The 23,224-nt window shown below is 50.0% G+C and overlaps 1 protein-coding gene across 4 annotated transcripts in view; it reads left to right on the plus strand.

The window, feature by feature from the left end:
• CNGB1 (cyclic nucleotide gated channel subunit beta 1) overlaps nucleotides 1-23,224 on the plus strand; it is a 75,460-nt gene that overhangs the window by 43,894 nt on the left and 8,342 nt on the right. For 3 of the 4 annotated variants that reach the window (XM_084757095.1, XM_084757096.1, XM_084757097.1), the window contains exons 17-31: nucleotides 192-354; nucleotides 3,548-3,655; nucleotides 4,430-4,587; nucleotides 6,207-6,362; nucleotides 7,462-7,670; nucleotides 9,088-9,138; nucleotides 9,549-9,635; nucleotides 10,517-10,581; nucleotides 11,627-11,749; nucleotides 15,280-15,421; nucleotides 16,061-16,220; nucleotides 17,233-17,330; nucleotides 17,418-17,501; nucleotides 19,927-20,045; nucleotides 20,862-21,008. In XM_084757095.1, coding sequence (XP_084613221.1) covers nucleotides 192-354; nucleotides 3,548-3,655; nucleotides 4,430-4,587; nucleotides 6,207-6,362; nucleotides 7,462-7,670; nucleotides 9,088-9,138; nucleotides 9,549-9,635; nucleotides 10,517-10,581; nucleotides 11,627-11,749; nucleotides 15,280-15,421; nucleotides 16,061-16,220; nucleotides 17,233-17,330; nucleotides 17,418-17,501; nucleotides 19,927-20,045; nucleotides 20,862-21,008 — 1,870 coding nt within the window. Of the gene's footprint in view, nucleotides 1-191; nucleotides 355-3,547; nucleotides 3,656-4,429; nucleotides 4,588-6,206; nucleotides 6,363-7,461; nucleotides 7,671-9,087; nucleotides 9,139-9,548; nucleotides 9,636-10,516; nucleotides 10,582-11,626; nucleotides 11,750-15,279; nucleotides 15,422-16,060; nucleotides 16,221-17,232; nucleotides 17,331-17,417; nucleotides 17,502-19,926; nucleotides 20,046-20,861; nucleotides 21,009-23,224 lie in introns of those variants that run through there. The other variant, XR_014774533.1, reaches the window with a different exon arrangement.

Genomic DNA, 23,224 nt, shown 5'->3' on the forward strand with positions numbered 1-23,224 from the left:
AGAGAGAGAGAGACAGAGATGGTGCTGGGGTGAGTGTTCTGGGGCATTGAGATTGAATCACGCAGAGGGCCTTATGGTGCATGGGGCTTGGCTGGGGGCCCCCCGCAGGGAGGCACAGCCACCAAAGACCCTCCAAAAGAGTGCCAGGACCAGGCTTCTGTCTCTCACTCGCCCCTCCTTGTTCTCCCCAGTACCAGCCACAAAAGAGCACCCAGAGCTCCAGGTGGAAGACACAGATGCTGACACTGGCCCCCTCATCCCAGAGGAGGAGGTCCCGTCACCGGAGAGACCACAGCAGTCTCCTGCCAGATCTGACACCCTCGCTGTTCCTGGCTCTGCTGCAGCAGCCCACAGGTTACCCAGCATGCTTTGCTTTGAGCTTCTGTCCTAGTCGGCCCACTAGCTCATTTGACAGCCTGAGATCAGAGATAGGACTGAGATCAGAGATGGGAAACAGCGGAACTGAGATCTCTTCTGCTGGTGTTCCTGAGAAGCAGTCTCAGAGGAGACCTATCCCGGACACCCTCAGCTGCCTAGACAGAGGGATTGCTACTGCAGTAAACGCTAATGTTTACACATACACTAAATGTGACAACTAATTTCTGCCCCCACCTTTTTACTAATTTATTTATTTTTAATTTTATGTGCATTGGTGTTTTCACCCCATGTTGAATCCCCTGGAACAGGAAGTTACAGACAGTTGTGAGCTGTCATGTGGGTGCTGGGAATGGAGCCTGAGTCCTCTGGAAGAGCAGCTAGTGTTCCTAACTGCTAAGCCAGCTCTCCAGCCCCTTTGTCCCCTCTTTTATTTAGCTTTATTTTACATTTAGGCAGCTTATTGCTTCCTGAAGTGCGCATATGATCATAAATTACCACAGTCCTAGGTCTTGTTTGTTTTTCCTCTCACGTTTTTTTTTTCTCTAGTTGAGGACCTCACATACTAGTCACACTCCCAGCACCTCGTAGCAATTTAAAAGTATGTTTTTATTGCATCTATTTATTTATTTAGTGTGTACATGTGCCATGGTATGCATGTTGGACAGCGGTGGGTGTGTGGGGAAGAGGGTCAGAAGACATCTTTTTTTTTTTTTTTTTTTTTGGTTTTTTGAGACAGTGTCTCTCTGTGTTAGCCTTGGCTGCCCCACAGTTGCTTTGTAGACCAGGCTGGCCTCGAACTCACAGTGATCCACCTGCCTCTGCCTCCCGAGTGCTGGGATTAAAGGCGTGCGCCACCATGGCCTGGCTCAGAAGACAACTTTGTACCATTGATTTTCTCCATCTACCTTTACGGGGTTCTGGGACTTGAACTTACGCCTCTAGTTTTTCACAGCATGCGCCTTTACCCACTGAACGATCTTGTCCACCAGCAGCACCCAAGATCTCCTTTTTGGACCAAACTGCTTCACAGTATTGTGGTTAAAGACCACAGCTGGGCAATCCTGTGCCCCTCGAGCTGTCATGGTGCAGCGAGTTCAGCACCCTGTACCCGCTCCTCACAGCAGGGCAAGCTCTGTAGCCACACTCTATCCTAACACTCTTCTTTTGTCTTTTCTCCTCTTTCCTTTTCTTTCTTCTTCCTGTCCCCCTTTCTTGAGCCAGTGTCTCACCACAGGGTCCAGGCTTGCTTTGAATTCACAAGCTTCCTGCCTCTGCCCTCCCCGCCCCCAAGTGATGGGGACTGTGGAGGTACGCCATCACACTTATCATAACTTCCTTTATTTATTTACTTTTTTGTGTGTCCAAAAGGCTGCCCCTCCTATGTGGGCCCATCCATGTGCATTGACTTGTTATTCCCATTTGGGGTACAGTCAAGTTTATGTCCTGAGCCCTCATCCTCTTATTCCCTGATGTTCTGACCCTCATTTGACAAGCTAGCACGTTGCTTTCATGTGCTAACATGACTGACTATGCCCCTCGCCTCTTGGTTCCATGTGTTTACACTGGGCATTTTGTGTTCATACACTAGCACGAGCCTTTAGGACACTCTTCTCCTCTGGATTCATTAACTCATTAAACCTTGGTTTCTAAACTGTGAGCAGATGGGACATGCATCCCGTCTCGGCACTCACAAGGCTAAGGCGAGAGGATCACAAGTTTGAAACCAGCTCGGGCCACATGATGGGACCCTGTTTTAAGATGAAAATGAAGCCGGGCACGTGCCTGTAATGCCAGCACTTAGGAGGCAGAAGCAGGTGGATCTCTGTGCGTTCAAGGCCAGCCTGGTCTACGATGTGAGTCTAGGACAGCCAAAGCTACACAGGGAAATACTGTCTTGAAAATAAATAAATAATGCTGGGCATGGTGGCGCACGCCTTTAATCCCAGCACTCGGGAGGCAGAGGCAGGTGGATTGCTGTGAGTTCAAGGCCAGCCTGGTCTACAAAGTGAGTCTAGGACAGCCAAGACTACACAGAGAAACCCTGTCTTGAAAAACCAAAAAAAAAAAAAATAATAATAAATAAATAAATAAATAAATAAATAAATAAGAAAGAAAGAAAAAGAAAACAAGAGAGAAAGAGGACACACACCCAGACACAGAGATACCTAGATGTTGGCCTGACCTGCATTCCCCAGCTACTATCTTTGTGTTTCTGCATTGACTCACTCGACTCCACCCTGAGTAGATCTTTCTCTGAGCCTGGGGATGGCTTTCTTGGGAGTGTTAAGAAATACCTGTCTTTCTCTCTTTCCTAGGTTTTTGGATTCTCCCATAAAGCAACTCATCCCCACTCTTGAGGAAGAGGGTGGGAAAGTCCAGAGAGTTAGCCCTGCGGATGCCAATGTCAGATAGTGCCCAGGGCTGCCCCCTGCCCACAGCTCGTACCACCCACAGGCTCTGACCTGTGCACCTTCAGACCTAATCAGACAAGATAGTAGTGCTCCAAATGCAACAGCCTGGGGCTTCCTGGCTAGCAGCGGCTCCCTCAGATAGCCCAGGCTTTGTTCTCTACTTAGGGAACCCAGAGTGAAGGAGGAGGAGACCTGTGGAAGGTCACACTGTGGGCTGCGGATTACTCTCCGTGGCTTTGTCTCACAGCTGGAGGGTGATATGATAAAAGGGCAGGAGACTTCAGATCAGAAGTGGGAGGCAGAAGGACACTAAGGCAGAGACTAGACTGAGGGACAAATACCTCTTTGTTTCATTGGGTGGATTCAGTGCCAGTAAGTGGCACTCTATAAAAGAGGAAGAGATGGGGGTAGCTTAGAGTTTTGTTTTGTTTTGTTCTGAGACAGGGTTTCTCTGTGTCAGCCTTGGCTGTCCTAGACTGGCTTTGTAGACCAGGCTGGCCTCGAACTCACAGCAACCCGCCTGCCTCTGCCTCCCGAGTGCTGGGATTAAAGGCGTTTAAGAGCTGTGCCAAGGTCAGACTCCAAGTTCACATTATGCAAGTCCTTTTTCACTTTGGGCCAGGCCACTGAGAGTAGTGCAGACTGAGGTCCCTAGATCAGGCCCTCTCGCCTCTCAGGAACCAGCTCAAAGGCAGCAGCCATTCATGTCCCTTAGCCTGCCTTCTCCGAAGGTCCCTTACCTGTCTGGGTCACTACAGGAAGAAGCTACCTTCCCAGGACGATGAAGCTGAAGAGCTCAAGGCCCTGTCACCCGCTGAGTCCCCAGTGGTTGCCTGGTCAGACCCCACAACTCCACAGGAGGCAGAGTAAGTAAAGCTACCCCTTGGTCTCAGAGTCTGGCTTGGGGTGAGCAGACAAGGAGAGGAGCAGGAACTGGAATGTTTTCAGAACCCCACACAGGGTGAATTTCATGTTTTGGAGCAGTGAGTCGGGGCCAGCTCTCCTGCCCGGGACTTTTCTGGTTGGCCCAGGGCTGCTACAGACTTAGTAGGATTGGCTTGGATTCTAGGCCAGACGTGTTCATTGTAGCAGGGATCAGAGATGGAGGAATGCACGCCTCCCCTTCCCCCATCAAAAATCTTGGCACTGAACCCCAAATAAGTAGGTAGGAGACTGTAGGATCTGCAGTAGGTCTCTACCTGGGAGCTTGTTAAATCAGTTTCCCAGGCTCCATACATCCCTGGACAGTGGCGCTGAGACCTGCATTTCCACAGCATTCTGATGACTGGGATAGCTCATTTGTGAGTCTCAGCATTAACTACGTGTGCATTTCAGGTCAGCGGAAAGGCTCTTTTTTCATTCACTCACTTAGGGACCCAAGTGCCAGTGACTCTGCCATCTCCATGTAGCTTATAATGGGTTCTGGTCAAACTAGAAACAGAAACCTTCAGCCATGCATGGTGGCATAGGCCACTCCTGAAGCTTAGAGAGTGGAGTGGGTCCGACATTGTCACAGGAGTGGGCTGGATTGACCTTCCTTGGGCTCTTCTAGAATAGGAGGCATAGACACTTCCCAGCATAGGCCTGGGGCCCTGGGAGCCCTTCCTGTTCCGGGTTCATTCTTGGCCGTGTTCCCACAGTGGCCAGGACCGCGCAGAGTCCACAGCCAGCCAGAACAGTGCCATCATCAATGACCGGCTCCAGGAACTGGTGAAGATGTTCAAGGAGAGGACGGAGAAGGTGAAGGAGAAACTCATTGACCCTGATGTCACCTCTGATGAGGAGAGCCCCAAGCCCTGTGAGTAGAGACAGAGGTGGCCATGGGCCAATGAGTATGGGGTGCCCAAGGAACCCCCATCAGCTACTACTGGGGAGGGTGGCATAAGCAAATGATTGGAGTGTATGAAAAAAGCCCAGACCCCAGAAATCTGAATTTGGTGTTTAGATGTGTACTCAACAGAGGAAGAAGGTCAAAGGTGAACTTGGCCTTCCCACAAGCCAGTGGGTTATAGACTCTTCTGCCTTCTCCCACAGGGCATGGCGGCTGGTATATCTGTCTTAGTCTTGCTCTTAGGGATGGCACAGCTGCTCCAGAAGCATCCGTACCTTGCCAGGGCCACCAGAATAGCTCTTTCTTTTTTTTTTCCTTTTTTGAAACACCATCTCACTATATTAGCCCCATCTTGTCTGGAACTCACCCAGTAAGCCCAGGTTGGCCTGGAACTTACAGCAATACCTTCCATAGGCTAGAATTACAGGTGTGAGCCAGCGTGCTAGCCTAATGTCTCCTTCCTTTAAGGAGTCATCTGGCAAGATGATAAATGCCCGGAATCCCCAGCACTTGGGAGTCTGAGGCTGGAGGCTCACACGTTTGGGGCCAGCCTAGGACTACATAGTAAGGCATTGTCAGGCCAGACATGGTGGCACATGCTTTTAATCCCAGCACTCAGGAGGCAGAGGCAGGCGGATCTCTGAGTTTGAGGCCAGCCTGGTCTACAAAGTCCAGGACATCCAGGACTAAAAGAGAAACCCTGTCTTGAAAAAACAAAAAGAGTCGCGTGTGGTGGCGCACGCCTTTAATCCCAGCACTTGGAAGGCAGAGGCAGGTGGATCGCTGTGAGTTCAAGGCCAGCCTGGTCTACAAAGTGAGTCCAGGACAGCCAAGGCTACACAGAGAAAACCTGTCTCAAAAAAAAACCACATTAAAACAAAGAACATCTTTTATTTTTCTTTTAATAACAGGGTTTCACTGTGTAACCCTGCCTGGCCTATAACTCTCTTTGTAGACCAGGCTGGTCTCAACTGAAATTCACCTCCTTCTGCCTCCTGCACCACCACACCTAGCCCAATGAACAAGCTTTTTTATCAGAGATATTTTCTAGGTTTTTCTGACAAGGGTCGAGTTTAGGGACTCAAATGCCCATGACAGGTTAGCAGAGCCTGAAGTCACACTCCTAATACTAGAAACATAGCTGTGCTGGACCCCTTAGAGCCCAGGCTTCTGTCACAAAGCATCACAGACCCACAGGACGATGGGCCCCAGCCAGGTAACAGAGCTGAGTCCTACTCCGAAAAGTCTGATTCAATGTGTCCCCAAGTTGGTTGAGTCCTTCAGTATTCTGAGTAAGGAAGATGGGAACATGGGCACAAGATGCCCTGCCCATTAAAGGAGCAAAGGGTCCACTGTCACAGACAGACAGACAGACAGACAGACACCTTCTGGAAGATCTGTTGGGGTCTCCAGGCTGCTGTTGAAGAGAGGGTCCTGGAATTTGCTCCAGAGGAGCATACTTACTGACTTTTGCATGCAGAGGTCTGTTAGGAAGTAGGGAGGCCCTTCAGTCCCAGCTCTGTGGGTAGGAACCCCCCTTTCCTAGCCTCAGGGCTGGGTCAGACTGTCCTACTGTCATCCCATAGCCCCAGCCAAGAAGGCCCCAGATCCAGCCCCAGCCCAGAAGCCTGCGGAGGCGGAGGTGGCAGAGGAGGAGCACTACTGCGACATGCTCTGCTGCAAGTTCAAACGCAGGCCCTGGAAGATGTACCAGTTCCCCCAGAGTATCGACCCGTTGACCAGTGAGTTGTCTTGGAGGACTATGAGGAGGGGGAGGGGCAGGGTCTGACACCAGGGGCATCCTGTGCTTTCCAAAATGACTCCACATATCCTTACCTAATCCTTTAGTACAAGTCCCTGGACCAGACCACAGACCCCACCCATCTTACAGATGAGGAAGTTGAGGCACAAAGCAAAGTGAACTAATTACTTTAAGATGCAACCACTTACACTCCTCACCTTGACCTTGACCACATCTTCTCCTCATCTGGCTATGTGAGCTCCTTCCTGGGGCCCCTTCTCTGAGCACAGGCAGGGAAGAGGTCATCAGAGTGATTTCCCATGATCCTCTGTAAGCCCGTTCCATAGTCATCCGGCCCAGTACCCTGCACATGTGTACCACACTTCACAGTTTACACTGGAGTTCCTTACTTGGCTGGTGATTTCCTGTGGCTTTGAAAAGACCATGGCAGGGAGCCAGAGAGGAAGTTCCTCGGAGTTAAATGGAGCCACTCAGGGATAGGACTCCAAGCCTGGTGGCCACTGGCTTTCTAAGCTACCTAGTGATCTCTACTGATGCCAAGTGATCCACTCAGCGGCCCGTCCATCCATCTGTCCATTCCCCATGTGTTATTTACTGCTCTGGATTTCCTAAGACAGAAAATATATTGCCAAACCCTGTTCATGGGCTGGTGAGACAGTGTAGTAGGTAAATATGCCAGCCAAGCCTGGTAGCCTATGTTCCATCCCCTGGACCCACATGGTGAAAGGAAAAAAACCAACTCCTGACCTTTGACCTCCGAAGTGCTCTGTGGTACCCACAAGCCCACCCCACTCCATAAATAAATGAAGGCAATATTTCTTTTCAGTAAGAAGGAAAGCAAAAGGGGTTGCTACTGAGCTGTCATTATTCAATAATGCCACATGTCCCCTCCTCAGAAGACTTTGGTCTTTTAGGACCTATCAGCACATATCCATAGGGACCTGTCCACCCATCCATTCATCCACTCATCCACCTGTCCGTCCATCTGTCTATCTTCCACATGATGAAATCCGCACTCAGTGGCCCGGGTGACGTGCCCTCTCTTGCTGGCCTTCAAGCCCACCCCTGTCCCCCCTCAGACCTCATGTACATCTTGTGGCTGTTCTTCGTGGTGCTGGCCTGGAACTGGAACTGCTGGCTGATTCCCGTGCGCTGGGCCTTCCCGTACCAGCAGCGAGACAACATCCACCTCTGGCTCCTGATGGACTACGTGTGCGACTTCATCTACCTCCTGGACATCACGGTGTTCCAGATGCGCCTGCAGTTTGTTAAAGGCGGGGACATCATTGTGAGTCACAGGCAGGTGGATGGGGGTATGTGTGTGTGTGTGTGTGTGTGTGTGTGACCAGGGCAAACGCTATAGCCAGGGCTTTCAGGAGACTGGCTTTTGATGCTGTGACAGGTGATAAAATAGATGAATAAGGAAATCCTAGGAGCAGCTGTCCATGTTTTGTTTTTGTTTTTGTTTTTGTTTTTTTTACCCCTCACATGTGTTCAAATCGTACATGCTAGGTACCATTCAAAGATGAACTGGTTCCCACATCAATTGATAAGAGTTAAAGGAAAAGTGGTCCAGAGAATAGCATCTGGGGCTGGTGCACCTGCTTCAGGTTCTAGCTGAATCTACTGCCTGAGCTTCAGTGTCCTCATCTGTGTATGGGGGTGGGTGATAACAGCTCCCCGTATGATGTGCATACTGCTGTGAGAAGCAGATAATGTATGCAGAGTGAGGGGCTCAGGGAGCTGAGTGCATCCTACAAAGGGCATGGCGAGGCTCTGCTCTGCGGAACAGCCTGAGCCAGCCCCTTACCTGTGACTGTGTGTGATCCAAGCCTCTAATCCCAGCACTCAGGAGGTTTACAGCAGGTAGAGCTATGTTTGAGGCTAGATCAGGCTGAGTAGTGAACCCCTGTCTTAAAAATGTAGGGGTTACGCACTCTGGAGAGATGGCTCAGCAGTTACAAATACTTTGTGTAAGCTCAGTTCCAAGAGCCCACATTGGGATCCAACGCCCTCTTCTGGCCTCTGTGGGCACCTGCACACACATGGGCTCATACACACATACACATAAAAAATAAATCTTTTGTAAAAAAAGGAGAGAGACAGACAGACAGACAGACAGACAGAGAATGAATCAGTTGTGAGGCTAATTGTTAAGCTCGGTGAATTAGAATTAATCCATGGTCCAGGTTTTTTGAGTGCCTTGCTAAGGGGTCAGTATAACAGTTGGTAAATTTAACGTTCTAGAAGTTAAAATTTTGGACATGTATCGTATGTGTTGGAAGACGTGGCAAACGATGCTATGCCAACTGCCTCTAACACAGAACACAGGCTGCAAATGCTATCATAACAGCAGGTACCATGAATTAAAGAGGAACGTAAATCTAAAATGCTTAAGGAGCCTGTGATAACATAGACAGCAGGTGCCAGAAATGGAAATGTTGACAATAAGTGAGGAGTCTTTGGCCGGCCTCCTCCTTGGCCCCATCAGAACCAGGCACTGAGGGACTAGGCTCCCAGCCCCCACTTTCCTCTACCCATGAGATCAGAGTGCCTGGTGACTCCAGCAAGACTTCTTCCTACGGATAGTTACCCCCACCCCGACCCAAATCCTTCCCTGTGAGGCCACCGTGTCCCTCTCTGATCACAGCTTAATCTAACACCATTTCCCCCCCCCCCCCCCTCACGGTGCCTCCTTCTTCCAGACAGACAAAAAGGAGATGCGCAACAACTACCTGAAGTCTCGCCGGTTCAAGGTGTGTACTGGTGGATTTGGCACCTGTGTCACACGGTACCTGTCACCTAGGGAGGCTGGCCCTATCTCCCGTGGGAACGCCCACTAGGGCCATTGGTCTTCGGAGACAGCCCAGGCTGGGTGGTCCCCACGGAACACCTTTGCATGTCTGTGTTTCCAGGGCAACAGCTGCACTGGGGATGGGCGGGATGGACTAGGAAGCCACACGGGGATGGGGGAGTGGGGGGGTAGGGGGGGTGATGGGGAGCCTTGTGCCCTTTCATCTGATAGTGCCTTGAGTATTCTGACCCATCTCTCTGGCACATAGAGACAAGCCCTTTAGCCCTCCTACCTCTGAGGTTCTGTGTCTTATTTTCCCTCCCCCCACCCTGACCCCCACCCCCTCCCTGTGGTGTCCCACTGGGATTTCAGATGGACCTGCTCTGCCTCCTGCCCTTGGACTTTCTCTACTTGAAACTTGGTGTGAACCCCCTCCTTCGCCTGCCCCGCTGCCTGAAGGTAAGAACGGCTGCCGGGTCCGAGTGGCTTAAGCTCTCCGTGCTTGACAAGGTCACTGCCACATGAGGAAGGGAAGGTGTCCCCAAGAGGAGACCGTGGGGGAGGTGAATGCCCTCCAAGCCTCTCTGAGAGGTTGGCTATAATTGCCGCTAATTTGGGGACACTTCTTGTTAGTCTCTGATCCAGAAACTTTACTGAGCTTAGTTCTTCAATCCGTGACATGAATGCTGCTCTTAGCATCTTAGAAAACGAGGAAAGGGTCACAGAAGGGCGAAGGGAGTTGCCCAGTGCCACGCAGCTAGGCGGGGTGAAGTGTGGGTTTGAATGTAGGCAGTCTGTCTCCAACTCCATCCCTACGGAGCTTCTCAGAGAAGCGGCTTCTGCTCTATAAGGGATTCTATTCAAAAGGCGGGAAAACCGGCCCTTGCAATAGCTGGGCGACTTGCCCAAGGTGACAGGAGTAAGGGGGTGCCAAGGACAGATTTGAATGCACAGCACCCATCTTGTCAGTATGTCCGTCCGTTGTTTTTTCTGCCACTCACTGGCTGGGCCCCGGGTGCTGGGAGGAATCTGCTTGATGCGAGGTGGAGAACTAACAAGTGCCATTGACTGTGATCAGGGTAGGTGGCCACTCAGAGCACTCAGGAGCCCCTAAATGGACTTTTCTAGCCAACTGGAAACGTACCATCCCCCTATATTGGTGCTCTTTTCCAAAGAGAGGAAATAGAAAATCACTAACAAGGATAGCCACGAGCCCATTAGTTACCTAGAGAAAGAGAGCAGAGAAGACCGGTAACCATGGGGTAGGGTGGAAGGCAAGGGCGGTGTGCCATGCCCCCAGCAGGCACAGGGCTGGCCTGACGCCTTCTTCTCCCTCCTAGTACATGGCCTTCTTCGAGTTTAATAACCGCCTGGAAGCCATCCTCAGCAAAGCCTACGTTTACAGGTGAGAGTTCCCCATGCATGTCAGTGCACTCACACACACACACACACACACACACACACACACACACACGCACACGCACACGCACACGCACACACACACACACACACACACACACACACACACACACCATACACCTAGCCTCCCCCTTTAAGCCATGCACACACACACACACACAGCTTCCCCTTTTCAGCCATTCCCCTCCCCCCAGGTCCCATGGCCTCCAGAAGCCAGACCTCTTCCTGGCTCAACTTCTCTGAAAGGATATTTGATTGGCTGGTTGGTTTTATATAGAACCAGGAGTGTCTTATTTACACCCCACCTCCACCCCCCATCATGACAAGAACACTCACAGGTTGACTCAACAACAAGCCAGTATTTCTGTGTCAGTACAGGGAACTGAAGCTCTCACCCTAGCTCTAACAGAAGGAGGGACCATTTGTAAGAGCACAGTGGGTACAAGATAGATGTTCAAGGTGGGGCCCAGGACCAACTAAGCCATGCTTGGGGACCAAGGCTCCTTGTTCCTAAAGGAGAGCACATTGCCATTTCTCTGCCTACATCTGACTCCTCCCTGCTCCTCCCTCAGGCTGTATTTCCCCTTTGGTCTCTCGGCGTTCTCAACATTCATCTATATATAGATTTCTGAGGTGTATAGGTTTCTCTGCCACAGCTGGCTTGATTCCAGCCTTGCATTTGACAGGGCTCCAATCAAATGTCCTGGGTTCAATTCCACCCCCTCCCCCCAAATCAGTGATGTGTCAAGCAACTAACTACACCTTAGAACTAAAGGAATCCAGCAGAGGAGAGGGGGGGGGAAGGGAGGGAGAGAGGGGGGGGATACTATGACTGGGTATTCACTGATTGGGTGGCAGGGACAGAGTATTCGCTGATTGGGTGGCTGGGCAGGGCTATGTGGCTCCCTCCCTCAGAGGGAAACCTATGAGGTGGGCTTTAGGGGAGCTCAGATCTCATTCATTCCCCCCAAAGCCCTGCCCCTGAGCAAGATGTCACGCCCATGGCTGTGTCACACTCTCTCCCTCTGCAGGGTCATCAGGACCACTGCCTACCTGCTGTACAGCTTGCACCTCAACTCCTGTCTTTACTACTGGGCGTCGGCCTTCCAGGGCATCGGTTCCACTCACTGGGTTTACGATGGCGTGGGGAACAGGTGAGCCAGCTTCCTCCCCCACCCCCGGCATCATATGGGCAATATTTTTATCCTTTTACACTTACAACAGGAAGGCTCCTAGAAAGGCATCACACAGTTGTTGTGTTGTCAAGACAACCTTGCTCCTGAGGAGCCACTGATGGCCAGTGTTCTAGGGCCAAGTTTCCCTTCCCCACCCATCTCCTAAGCTAAGGTCTCCTGGAAATTGTTACTGTCCGGACAGGGTCTGGGCATGAGACCTGCTAAGTTCTCAACCTTCCTGATGCTGCAACTGTTTAATACAGTTCCTCAGGCTGGGGTGACTCCCACCACCACCATAAAATTATTTTGTTGCTACTTTATAATTGCAAAGGAGTCTCAACCCCACATATTTTTGTTGGTTTTTTTTTTTTTGCTTTTTTGACACAAGATTTCTCGGTGTAGCCCCGGCTATCCTGGACTTGCTTGTAGACCAGGCTGGCCTGGAACACACAGCAATCCTCCTGCCCCCGCCTCCTGAGTGCTGAGATTATGGGTGTGCACCACCATGCCCGGTGTAACCCACAGGCTGAGAACCTCTGCACCAGAAAGATCTTTTCTGAATCCCCAAGCAGAGTCGGCAAAGACACCATATAGACTTTAGTGTGAAGAAATATTCAGGGCAGGGGACAAGGACTCGTGGATAAAGATGTTCCCCATAATGTAATTTGTCATATAGAAAAAATGGAAATGCGCCCCCCCAGGACCAATGAAAGAGGATTTCCGGAGGAAGCAGCATGGTTCAGAACATCCACACGATGCTGTGTTTTGCTTTTTGGTTTTGTTTTTAACCTCTCTGTGGGCGACATACTTCTCCAGATTTTAGCATTTCTAAATTTGAGATATATGGATAATCCATGTGTATGTTTAACATGCTATTTATTTTTGTCCAAAAAGTTGAACGTGTGTTGAAGATGCAGTTCAGCGGGAGGGTCCTTGCTTAGCGTGCACAGGGCCCTGGGCTCAGGCTCCAGCACACCCCACCACCAGAAAGAAAAAAAAAAAAGCAACTCACTGGTGTGCTATGCAGTTACTGTATCTTAGAACTAAAGAAATATAACAGGAGAGTGTAAGGTGTTCCTGCTTTGTATCTTAGAGTCAGCCAAGAATGACATATGGCATCATGCATATATGTATATCCAATATGGTGGACAGCAAGCAGAAAACCTTACTTGGGTCCCCACTGCCCTAAGCAAGGCCATGCAATTACAATGTAATGTGACTCATACATGCAACTTGAAATGCTTAAATAGCCACATTATAAACACGCAAGGAGGTGAAATCTCTTTTAGCAATGTATTTGGTTAATCGTAGTGACAGAATTATCACCTCTATGGGTAATTGCTGTGTTAAGCATCAGTGACAGGTGGTTGACTAGACAGTGTTGTGCTTCCTCTTATACCTTTTAAATCCTTTGCGTGTTACACACACACACACACACACACACACACACACACACACACACACAGCATATGGCTTCATTGCTTCCTTATGGTATACACATATTTTAAGTTCTGGGGACAGAACCCAGGGTCTCCTGTGTGGTTAATTTAAAAAAAAAATTTTTTTTTTTTTTTTTGGTTTTTTGAGACAGGGTCTCTCTGTGTAGCCTTGGCTGTCCTGGACTCACTTTGTAGACCAGGCTGGCCTCGAACTCACAGTGATCCGCCTGCCTCTGCCTCCCAAGTGCTGGGATTAAAGGCGTGCGCCACCACGCCCGGCTTAATTAAACATTTTTAAGACATTCTCTAGGTTGTCCAGGCTGGCCTTGAATTCACCCTGTAGCTCAAGCTGGCTTTGAACTTTCTACCCTGACTAGCTTCCTGAGTGTTAGAATGCTACTAAGGATTCTTGTGAACAACCACAACAACAAGATGAGTGTGAGTGTTCGGCTGGAGCTTGGCCAGTGCCTGCCCCTGCTGTGAAAAGCCAGCATGCCAGGCCAGGAGAGAGTTCAGAACCTGGCCTCTAGGAACACTAACAGCCCCAGCTTAGAAACAAAAGCTAAATTCTGAGAATAGGTAGTTTTCTGGCTTTCCTTCACTTCTCAAAAGACTCCATGCCCCTAATCTAAGAACCCTTTTCTCAGCAACAGGCCAAGCTGGCAGCACAGGAAGAAGAGCAGTCAGTGGTGCTCTGGCACCCAGAGATCCAGGCCTGCTTGATGACACACTTTCTTTCCCAGGGGAGTCCTCTAGGGACCCTGGATATGTGAACAAATTACAGTGACAGAAAATTCTTCAAGGAGTTGAATGGCGCAAACAATAACTATAAATTATTATAGCTATAATATTTATAGTTTATAAATAAATTATATTACAAATTACAAAAAGCTATAAACTCCAAATAGCTATAAATAAACTGAAAATTAGTCACCACCCTCTAGGGCTCTGCTGTGTGCTGGAGCAAGGAGCCTTGGAGAACCAGTTCCTGCCGATGACAGTCCACTGTGATCTATCCCAGCCTATAGTCTCTCTCTCTCTCTCTCTCACACACACACACACACACACACACACACACACACACACACACACACACCCCTGTGTTTCAGGGGGAGATTACTTCAACTAGAAACATTTAGGGGAATCTTATTTTTTTTTTTTTTAGACTCTTATACCTTCTGTAGTTCACTGCCCAGCTGTATGAACATTCAGCTCCTTCCAAGTTTGGTTGGCTAGGTGGCTGATGGGGAGGCAGTGAGGTGGGTGGTTGAGGGGGAGGGAGGCAGCTTAATTCTTCCTCAATTGCTTCATGCGCCCCCTGGTGACCAGTACTGGTATAGTAGGGTTGTCAGGGCAGACTGATCTGTAGACAATTGGTGACAGCTTGTCTCACACACACACACACACACACACACACACACACACACACACACACACACACACACACCGCTACTCCTGCAGCCTCCCAGCATGAGTACACTTTGGAATCTTGTCCCACTACCTAGGAAGCATCTGGAAGACATGGGCCAATCTGCTCTGTTCACCAGGGCAGGTGCTAACAGGTCCCTGTGCAGGTCTCGATGGCTGACTTAGGGCCTGGTCACTCTTCTAGCAGCTCCTTTCATCCTCACAGTTGGCCTGGGACGAACGTTCCCCTGCTGTGTCCATTTTGTGGAGGTGGCAGACTGGCTACAAAGTGGTTCTAGGGCCTGTGCTTTTGTCAGCCCTGCCTCATAAGCAGCAGGTGAACAGAGGTGGGAAGGCCCAGGGAAGTCAGGCAGGTTCCTTGACCTTGCCAGCCTCCCTCTTTGCTGACTTCCAGGAGGACTCAGCCTGGAGCTGTGGCTGGGTGCCTCCTGGAACCTCAGTTCCGTACCCATGTCCTGGGATGACATGTTCACACAAGGCTCAAGTGCCAGGTAGCACTTGAGAGTGCTGCCCTGTTGGACATGGGGCCATTCTGTTGCATCTGTGTCATATGAGGTCCCTATGGGTATTCGAATCAGTACCGCAAGGTCAGCTGGGAAGTTCCCGTAATGACAAAGGTCCCCCTTTTTTGCCTCTTACCAGTTACATTCGATGCTATTACTGGGCTGTGAAAACCCTCATCACCATCGGAGGGCTGCCGGACCCCCAGACACTCTTCGAAATCGTTTTCCAGCTGCTGAATTATTTCACAGGTGTCTTCGCTTTCTCTGTGATGATTGGACAGGTAGGTAACTGCAGTCACATGCCCATTCACCTGGGGTTCCCCCACCCTGCGCTGGAAACTTCTGTGTGTACTGTGGCTTTGGGGACTGAGATTAGGGAAGGCTCAGCTTGAACCACTCAAGACCAGGGGATGTCTGTGTCTCAGGACTGCCCCAGGACTTCCCTTTGGGGAGTGCAGTAAGCTTTCTCAAAGGCTGGGGACCTGGGCTATTCTCGGCAAGAACACACTTTGGAGTCTCTGATGTGATGTGTAACCTGTGTTCTAGTCAGGGCACATGAGGCAAGAGATGACATACTCAAAGCAAACATGGAAGGGTCCCATTCTGACAAACAATATGCAGAGCTCAGAGTTCTTCCCTGGGGAGAGTGGCTGTCAACAAGAACCAGCTCACCCTAGTGGGACATCCTACCCCAACATTGCGATGGGGACCTGAGATGGCTCGGAGAGGGCTGCAGCCTTGTTCCCTGCGTCTGATGTCCATGCTTTAGGGGTGGCCATCTATGTTTCTCTGATTTACCCATGACCATAGGTCCCTGACCTGTGTACTACTGTGTGAATCTGTGTATTATCCAAACCTGTGTCGTGCCCAGCTTGGGCCCACCGCTTCCTTGACCTCCCCTCACTGCTGTCTTGCTCCAGATGCGAGATGTGGTGGGGGCCGCCACAGCGGGACAGACCTACTACCGCAGCTGCATGGACAGCACGGTGAAGTACATGAACTTCTACAAGATCCCCAGGTCCGTGCAGAACCGTGTCAAGACCTGGTACGAGTATACCTGGCATTCGCAAGGCATGCTGGGTAAGACTGGCAGGGCCCTATCTTCCCCGCACTTCCCCCAACCAGCCTTCACCAGATTTCCTGACTGATCAGGTCTTCCCTTGTCCTGTGCCCTGCGGCGGGGGGTGGGGGGTGGGGGTGGGGGCGGGGGCGGTATCTCTGTTGGTTGCATCCTCAGCATTAATATTAGAGGAACCTCTTGAAGCCAGTGAAGACCCTAGAAGACCTAAGGGGCTTGTCCTCTGGACAGCCATCTTGCTTCATCTACCTTGAGATACAACTCCATCCAAGGTGGAAGCTATGTCAACCAAGGAAGCAGAGAGGCACGGCAGCTCAGGCCTAGGACCCCAGCACTTAGTAGGGCTGCTTTAAGTTTTAGCCAAGGGTAGACTACATAGCTAGATCTAGTCTCCAAATGAATAAAATGGTGGGCGGGCCGGTGAGATGGTTCAGCCGCTGGGAGTGCTTGCTGCCAAGCCTGATGGCTCAAACTCGAACCCTAAGACCCAAATGGAGCCGGGCAGTGGCGGCGCACGCCTTTAATCCCAGCACTCGGGAGGCAGAGGCAGGCGGATCACTGTGAGTTCGAGGCCAGCCTGGTCTACAAAGTGAGTCTAGGTCAGCCAAGGCTACACAGAGAAACCCCCGTCTCAAAAAAAAGACCCAAATGGTAGGAGAGAACTGACCTCCACAAGTTGTCCTCTGACCTCTACATACCATGGTGCAGTGTGTGCGCGCTCATGAACACACTGTAAAAAAAAAAAATCAAAATGGGGGCAGCAAGCGGTACAGCATAGAGATAAGTGATATGAAAGCTGGGCAGGGGCATCACGGTCGGGCTTCCTGGAGGAAGTGTCATTAGTCCTTAGTTTTGAAGGATGAGTAGGAGTTTGGAAAGGAGGCCATAGTGCTCCCGACAAGGGGACTCTTGGAATCTGGAGTGCAGTGCAGGGCCTCACATGGTTGTGTGCGAGTGTGTAAGGGACACAGAGTCCTGGTCTGAACTCTGACCTCTGCTGGGTCTCCTTCCCAGACGAGTCAGAGCTGATGGTGCAGCTTCCAGACAAGATGCGACTGGACCTGGCCATTGATGTAAACTACGACATTGTCAGCAAAGTGGCACTCTTTCAGGTAGCGTCACTGGTGCCCTCCTGCTGGGGGAGGTGGGACAAAGCCCCTGCCTTCCTCTGACACACTCCTTCCTCTCGGTCTGGGCAGGGCTGTGACCGGCAGATGATCTTCGACATGCTCAAGCGGCTTCGCTCAGTCGTCTACCTGCCCAATGACTATGTGTGCAAGAAGGTGAGCCGCGTGGGCAAGTGTGCCTGCAGGGCCTGCGAGGGTGTCTGCTCACCCTGCACAGTGGCCATGCTGCAGAGGAGCCCACCTTGCAGAAAAGGGTGGAGGGGCTCTAAGCCACAAAAGTGCTGCCGGGGTCTCAGTCTTCCCATCAGGAAAATGGGTGAAGAGACAGGCCAGGTTAACGGCTGCAACTGGTGGTCCGTGGGTAGTTGATAGCCCTGAGGTATTTTTGTGAATTTAAGTGGAATTAATTCCTAATGTTTATAAGTTGGAAGATTTCACATCAAGATTCAAATGTCTGGGTGAAATAGAACATTGGTTAGCTCTGGGCCCCACTTTCTACAATAGCAAGATTCAGCATGGGAGGAGTAGAGGTTGTCCCTACAGGACAAGTGACGCTCTCCTTGTGTGATGTCACGGGTCCCACCACTCTGTACCATCCCACACTAGGTTCCCTTATCGCTGTGAGTCACATAGGAAACGTGCATGTCAGGATCTGACCCCTGACAGTGTCTAGAGCCCTTTGTGCTTCTTGTTAAGGGGTCCAAGGTGACAGCAAGGTCTCCAGGGGCAAGGGGTAGGCAAGTTTCAAGTCTTTTGTACAGAGTTATGTTAATAAGTCTGGGTGAGTGTATGGGGTGAAAATATTGTAAGAGTCGGGAGCCTCTAGCCCCAGTCAGGTGGATTCAACTTTTTAAAAAAATTATTATTATTTATTATTTTTGAGTCAGGGTCTCTCTCTATATATGGCCATGGCTGTCCTGGAACTCACTATGAAGACCAGACTGGCCTTGAACTCACAGAAATCTGCCTGCCTCTATCTTTTAAATGCAGGAATTAAAAATGTATGCCACCATTCCTGATATATATATTGTGTGTGATTTTATTTTTACTTATTGGTATGGTCCTCTGGAAGAGCAGTAAGTGCTTTTTCCTACTGATCTCTCTCTGGCCACTCCTTTAATATTACTTATTTGCTGTGGGGAGTGGGAGGGGTATGCAATGCTGAGCATGTCTTGTCAGAGGACACCTTGAGGGGTTTGGTTCTCTCCTACCACCATATGAGTTTTGGGGGTCAAACTCTACTCATCAAGATCGACAGCAAATGCCTTCAGTCTAGTTTTGTGTTGGGCCACACGCCATAGCCATCCCTGGCCAAGTGGCTCCGAGAGCTGCAGATTGGGCCTGTCTGCTGGCCAGTATGCTATGCAGCGGTAAAGTCTGTGGAAGTGAATTGCTGAGCCAGGGGGAGTTTGGGAGCCACAGAGTGCTTTAAATAGTGTTGGAGCCACTTCCTAGTGGTGCCGCGCTGGGCAGGTGGCTTGCCCTGAGTCCTGTTATTCTTGTGGATGTAATACAGGTGCCTGCAGTGCCTCCCTCGTGGGGCGGCGCAGTTGCTGTGTGACAGGTGTAGAGTTTGTACCAGGTGACTCAGGTGTTGGGGGAGCACGTGTGAGCAGCACCCTCTGCTGTTGATTCCTCCCTAACTCAGTGACACACGAGCTTTAACTCCCACACTTTGATCCCTTGTCAGATTACACAGAAAAGGGAACACCAGACCATGTATGTGTGCGGTCAAAGTGTAACTGGGTTACTGTCACCCCCTTCTAAGCATGAGTGACAGGTGGCCGGCAGGTCTAGGAAGACATGAGGGTTGGAAGACGTGTGTCAGGTTACTGTTCCTGAATGAATCCAGAGCAAGCTGCTCATCAATCCATTCTCTTAGCCACTCATTTAGTCTCTCATTCATTTGTTCCTTCATTCCTTCCTTCCTTCTGTTTAGCTTGGGATTCTGGCCACTATATGTTAAGACTGGCAGACCAACCGAATGACCCATTTTCTCAGGTAGCAAGATGTACATCTTCTGTTTGGCTCTCTTCCACCTATACGTGTTTTTTTTTTTTTTTTTTTTTTTTTTTTACAAATTCAAGTTGGATTGGATTGGATTAGGGCCAACCTACTCAAGTAGGCCATCTTAATTGAATTACACCTGCAATAACCTTATTACCAAATAAAGGCATATTGGGGGGTGGTCCTTGGGATTCAGCAGACAGAGCCTGGGTTTGGGGGTCAAAGGTTAACCATGGCAACCATGCACCCTGGAGTCAGGCTATCTGGAATCAAATCCCAGTCCTGGTTCGACCTTGCCTCATGATCTTGGTGGCGCCTTCTGACTATTACTGTCATTCCTGTCTCAGCAAACACTGGCCAAGCTCCTGAGGCACTGGGCATAGGTTCTCATTCGGGTGTGGACCATGGGCTAGTACAAGTGGGAGCTGCAGAATAGCACGTACCCAACATTCAGGGTGGGGGAAAGGTGGAGGCCAAAAGGAAGGCAACCAACCACACCACATGATCTGGTGGTACAGGGCTGAGATAGCCTCAGAGGCCATGAGGTGTGAGACTTGGCCCTCTTCTGTTCCAGGGGGAGATTGGCCGAGAGATGTATATTATCCAGGCCGGGCAGGTGCAGGTGCTGGGCGGCCCAGATGGGAAGGCTGTACTGGTGACACTCAAAGCCGGATCCGTGTTTGGAGAGATAAGGTCAGTGTGTGTGTGGGGGGTCCATGGCACTCTGGGCAAAGGCTGCGGGCTGGGGTAGGAGAAACTACGAGAAAAGCACTGGCTCTTGCCAGCACGTGTAGGATGGATGCCACCACAGCACACCATGAAGAGAGTGGGGAAATGCAGAGTTGAATGAACGTGAACAAAACTCAAGCCACTGGGTTGCACACACCTGCAGTCCCAGTCCCAGGCTGATCGGAAATCATTCTGAAAGAAATAGTAATAGTCTTTTTTTTTTTCTTTCCATTTTTTGAGACAGGGTATCTCTGTGTGGCCTTGGCTGTCCTGGACTCACTTTGTAGACCAGGCTGGCCTTGAACTCACAGTGATCTGCCTGCCTCTGCCTCCTGAGTGCTGGGATTAAAGGCATGAGCCACCATGCCTGGCCAACAGTAATATTCTATTTCAAATCCTGAACAAAGCAAGGGATGATGGTGCACATCTTTAATCCCAGCACCAAGAAGGCAGAAACAGGCAGAACTCTGAGAGTTCAAGGCCAGCCAGGTCTACATAGTGAGATCCTGTCTCAAAACAAAACAGCAGCAAAACCCCTAAAACAATTTCTCTAAAGCCACATCCTCCAACCGGGCATGGCGATGCATGCCTTTAATCCTAGCACTTGGGAGACAAAGGCAGGCAGATAGCTGTGAGTTCGAGGCCAGCCTGGTCTACAAAGCGAGTCGAGGACAGCCAAAGCTACACAGAGAGACCCTGTCTTGAAAAAAACAAACAAACAAAAAACCCCCACATCCTCCAAAAGGTCTCATTTTTTTTTTTCTCCCTTTTCCACTCCAGCTTGCTGGCTGTTGGGGGCGGGAACCGGCGCACGGCCAACGTGGTTGCCCACGGCTTCACCAACCTCTTCATTCTGGACAAGAAGGACTTGAATGAAATTTTGGTGCATTACCCCGAATCGCAGAAGTTGCTCCGGAAGAAGGCCAGGTAGAGAATCCCTTTTCTATTTTCTTTTCCGGTTTTGAGCAATGCCTGGGAGAGGGCAGGTCCTCTCCTGCTGCTGTAATACCGCTGTGCACAACGGGGTAGGGAAACTGTACTGTTGTCTCACCTCTAATCTGTGTTCAGATTGTGCCGGGTGGTGGGTAGCTTTCCTTTCCTTCCTGGATCAAGGCAAAGGCTCTGTTCCCCATGAATGTGCCCAGTGTCCTGTCTCCCCCGACCCAGGACAGCTCCTTTTGGTCAGCTATAGCTAATGGCTTTGACATCTTTGCAGCCAACAGGCTATCTTAGAATGCTCCTTGGATTAGGTTATGTCTGGTGTTTTCTGGTGATGCAGTTTTGGCTCTTGGCTTGGTGCAGAAGTGGCCTGTGGTGAATGTGCCGCCTCAAACCAGCCTATGGGGCATAAGGTCTGGGTTCTTCCCAGGTAATGAATGAGTTCACCTCAATCTTAGGGACATGGTTTCTGTACTACTAATTTACTATTTCTTTGTACTTGATGAGCAGTTAGTGGGGACCGTCTTTGGAACCACAGAGAAGGCCCCGTTCCTACCCAGTGTGCACCTGCCATCTGGAGGACACCAATCTGCCTGTGACCTCTTGCCCCTCGGTGGTCTGCTGGAGCCATCACTGTCTAACCTCCTCCTGCCCCCGCCCCCCCCCCCACTCCTATGGCTCACACTCTGCTCCCAGGAAGAGCCTTTCCTCCTCTCCTAGGTCTTCGTGTATTCTGTGAGCAGGCAGTATTTTATTTTATGAACACCTATTACAGTTATTCTGAGGCCCCCCAGTAGCTCTGGCGAGTCCAGTGGGACCTCTTCAAGCTGATTTTTGTCACCCTTTGATACCCCATTACAATTCAACATTTCCTTGTGTCTGCCGGGAAGAAACAGGCACACCAAAATGGCCTGGCTAATATTGGGCTCGCCCACCTCTCACACCACTGCCCTCCTGGAAACAGCACTTTCTCCAAGGAACCTAATTTCTTCTAGTGGGAAATTTTTGGAGGAGTTTTGTGGGGGATGGGTTGAGGATGAAGCCCAGGGCCTTATGCATGTGTGCTCTACCACCATTGGTCTCTAGAGACCAAGATGTAGGCCTGGTATGACATCTCTTGCCTATAATCCCAAAGGCAGAGGCAGGAGGATTGCTGCAAGTTCAAGACCAATCGAGTCTGCTATCATGGACCACTAGCTCAGTCAGGGATAGGTCTTTGGGATCGGGAGTTTTTGGAGTGTCGGTGAAACAGAGATAGGCGAAGGGACACACAGACAAAACTCAAGACCAAGTTTTCATCTGAGTGTATTTTGTAGCCAAGCAGTTTAGCATTATATACACTTTTTTGAAAGCGGGGCAGGAGGGGGGAGAGCGGGCGGTTGGTTACACTTTTTACAGCATTTTCTTTTACACAGCAGATTCACAGAAGTCAGTGAGCAATCAAGCATACAAGTACAGGATGTTAAGTTATTGTGTTGTTATATTTTGAATTACAACTTTGAATGAAACAATACAAGGTACAGGGACACATAACAGAGAGACGTCATCACTCTTAAGTTACTGGCTTGATATCAATATGTATGTGGTTTTTTTTGTCCAGGGCCAATGTCCTCTCTTTAACGAAACTTGTGCCCAGCACCTGTGTGCCAGGACATTTTATTTTATTTTATTTATTTACCTGGAGTCTTTTGAAATACTCCATTTTTTTATAGGCCATAGTATAACTTATTAACTAATGATTAATTTCTAGTCATGCCTTTTTAATAAGTGGAAGTGAGGCAGAACTACTTTGGCCATGGACAGTTTTTGGCTGCAGTCCTGGGTCTATCAGGGTCTCATAGCAACCATTGTTACGCTTGAGGGGTCTTACTTTGGGAATGAAATGCAGTTAGAATTTAGAGAGAAATAGAAAATAGCTCTCAGCAATGAGAGTTTTGAAACTGTAGTTTCTGTTGGCAGGAATATCGACCCCAGTCCAGGAGACTCTCCTCTTTTGGGGGGGGGTCTTAGTTTTCAGGCCTGTGTAGTACTTGTTACTTCATCTTGAGTTTTGTCCGTGTGTCACTTCACCTATCTCTGTTTCACTGACACTCCAAAAACTCCCAATCCCAAAGACCTATCCCTGACTGAGCTAGTGGTCCATGACACTCTGCTCTGCAAGTTTCATGCCAGCCAGGGCTATGTTGTGAGACCCTTTCTCAAAA

This window comes from Acomys minous (genome assembly GCF_964271855.1).
Source record: "Acomys minous genome assembly, chromosome: 14".
Lineage (NCBI taxonomy): Eukaryota > Metazoa > Chordata > Mammalia > Rodentia > Muridae > Acomys > Acomys minous.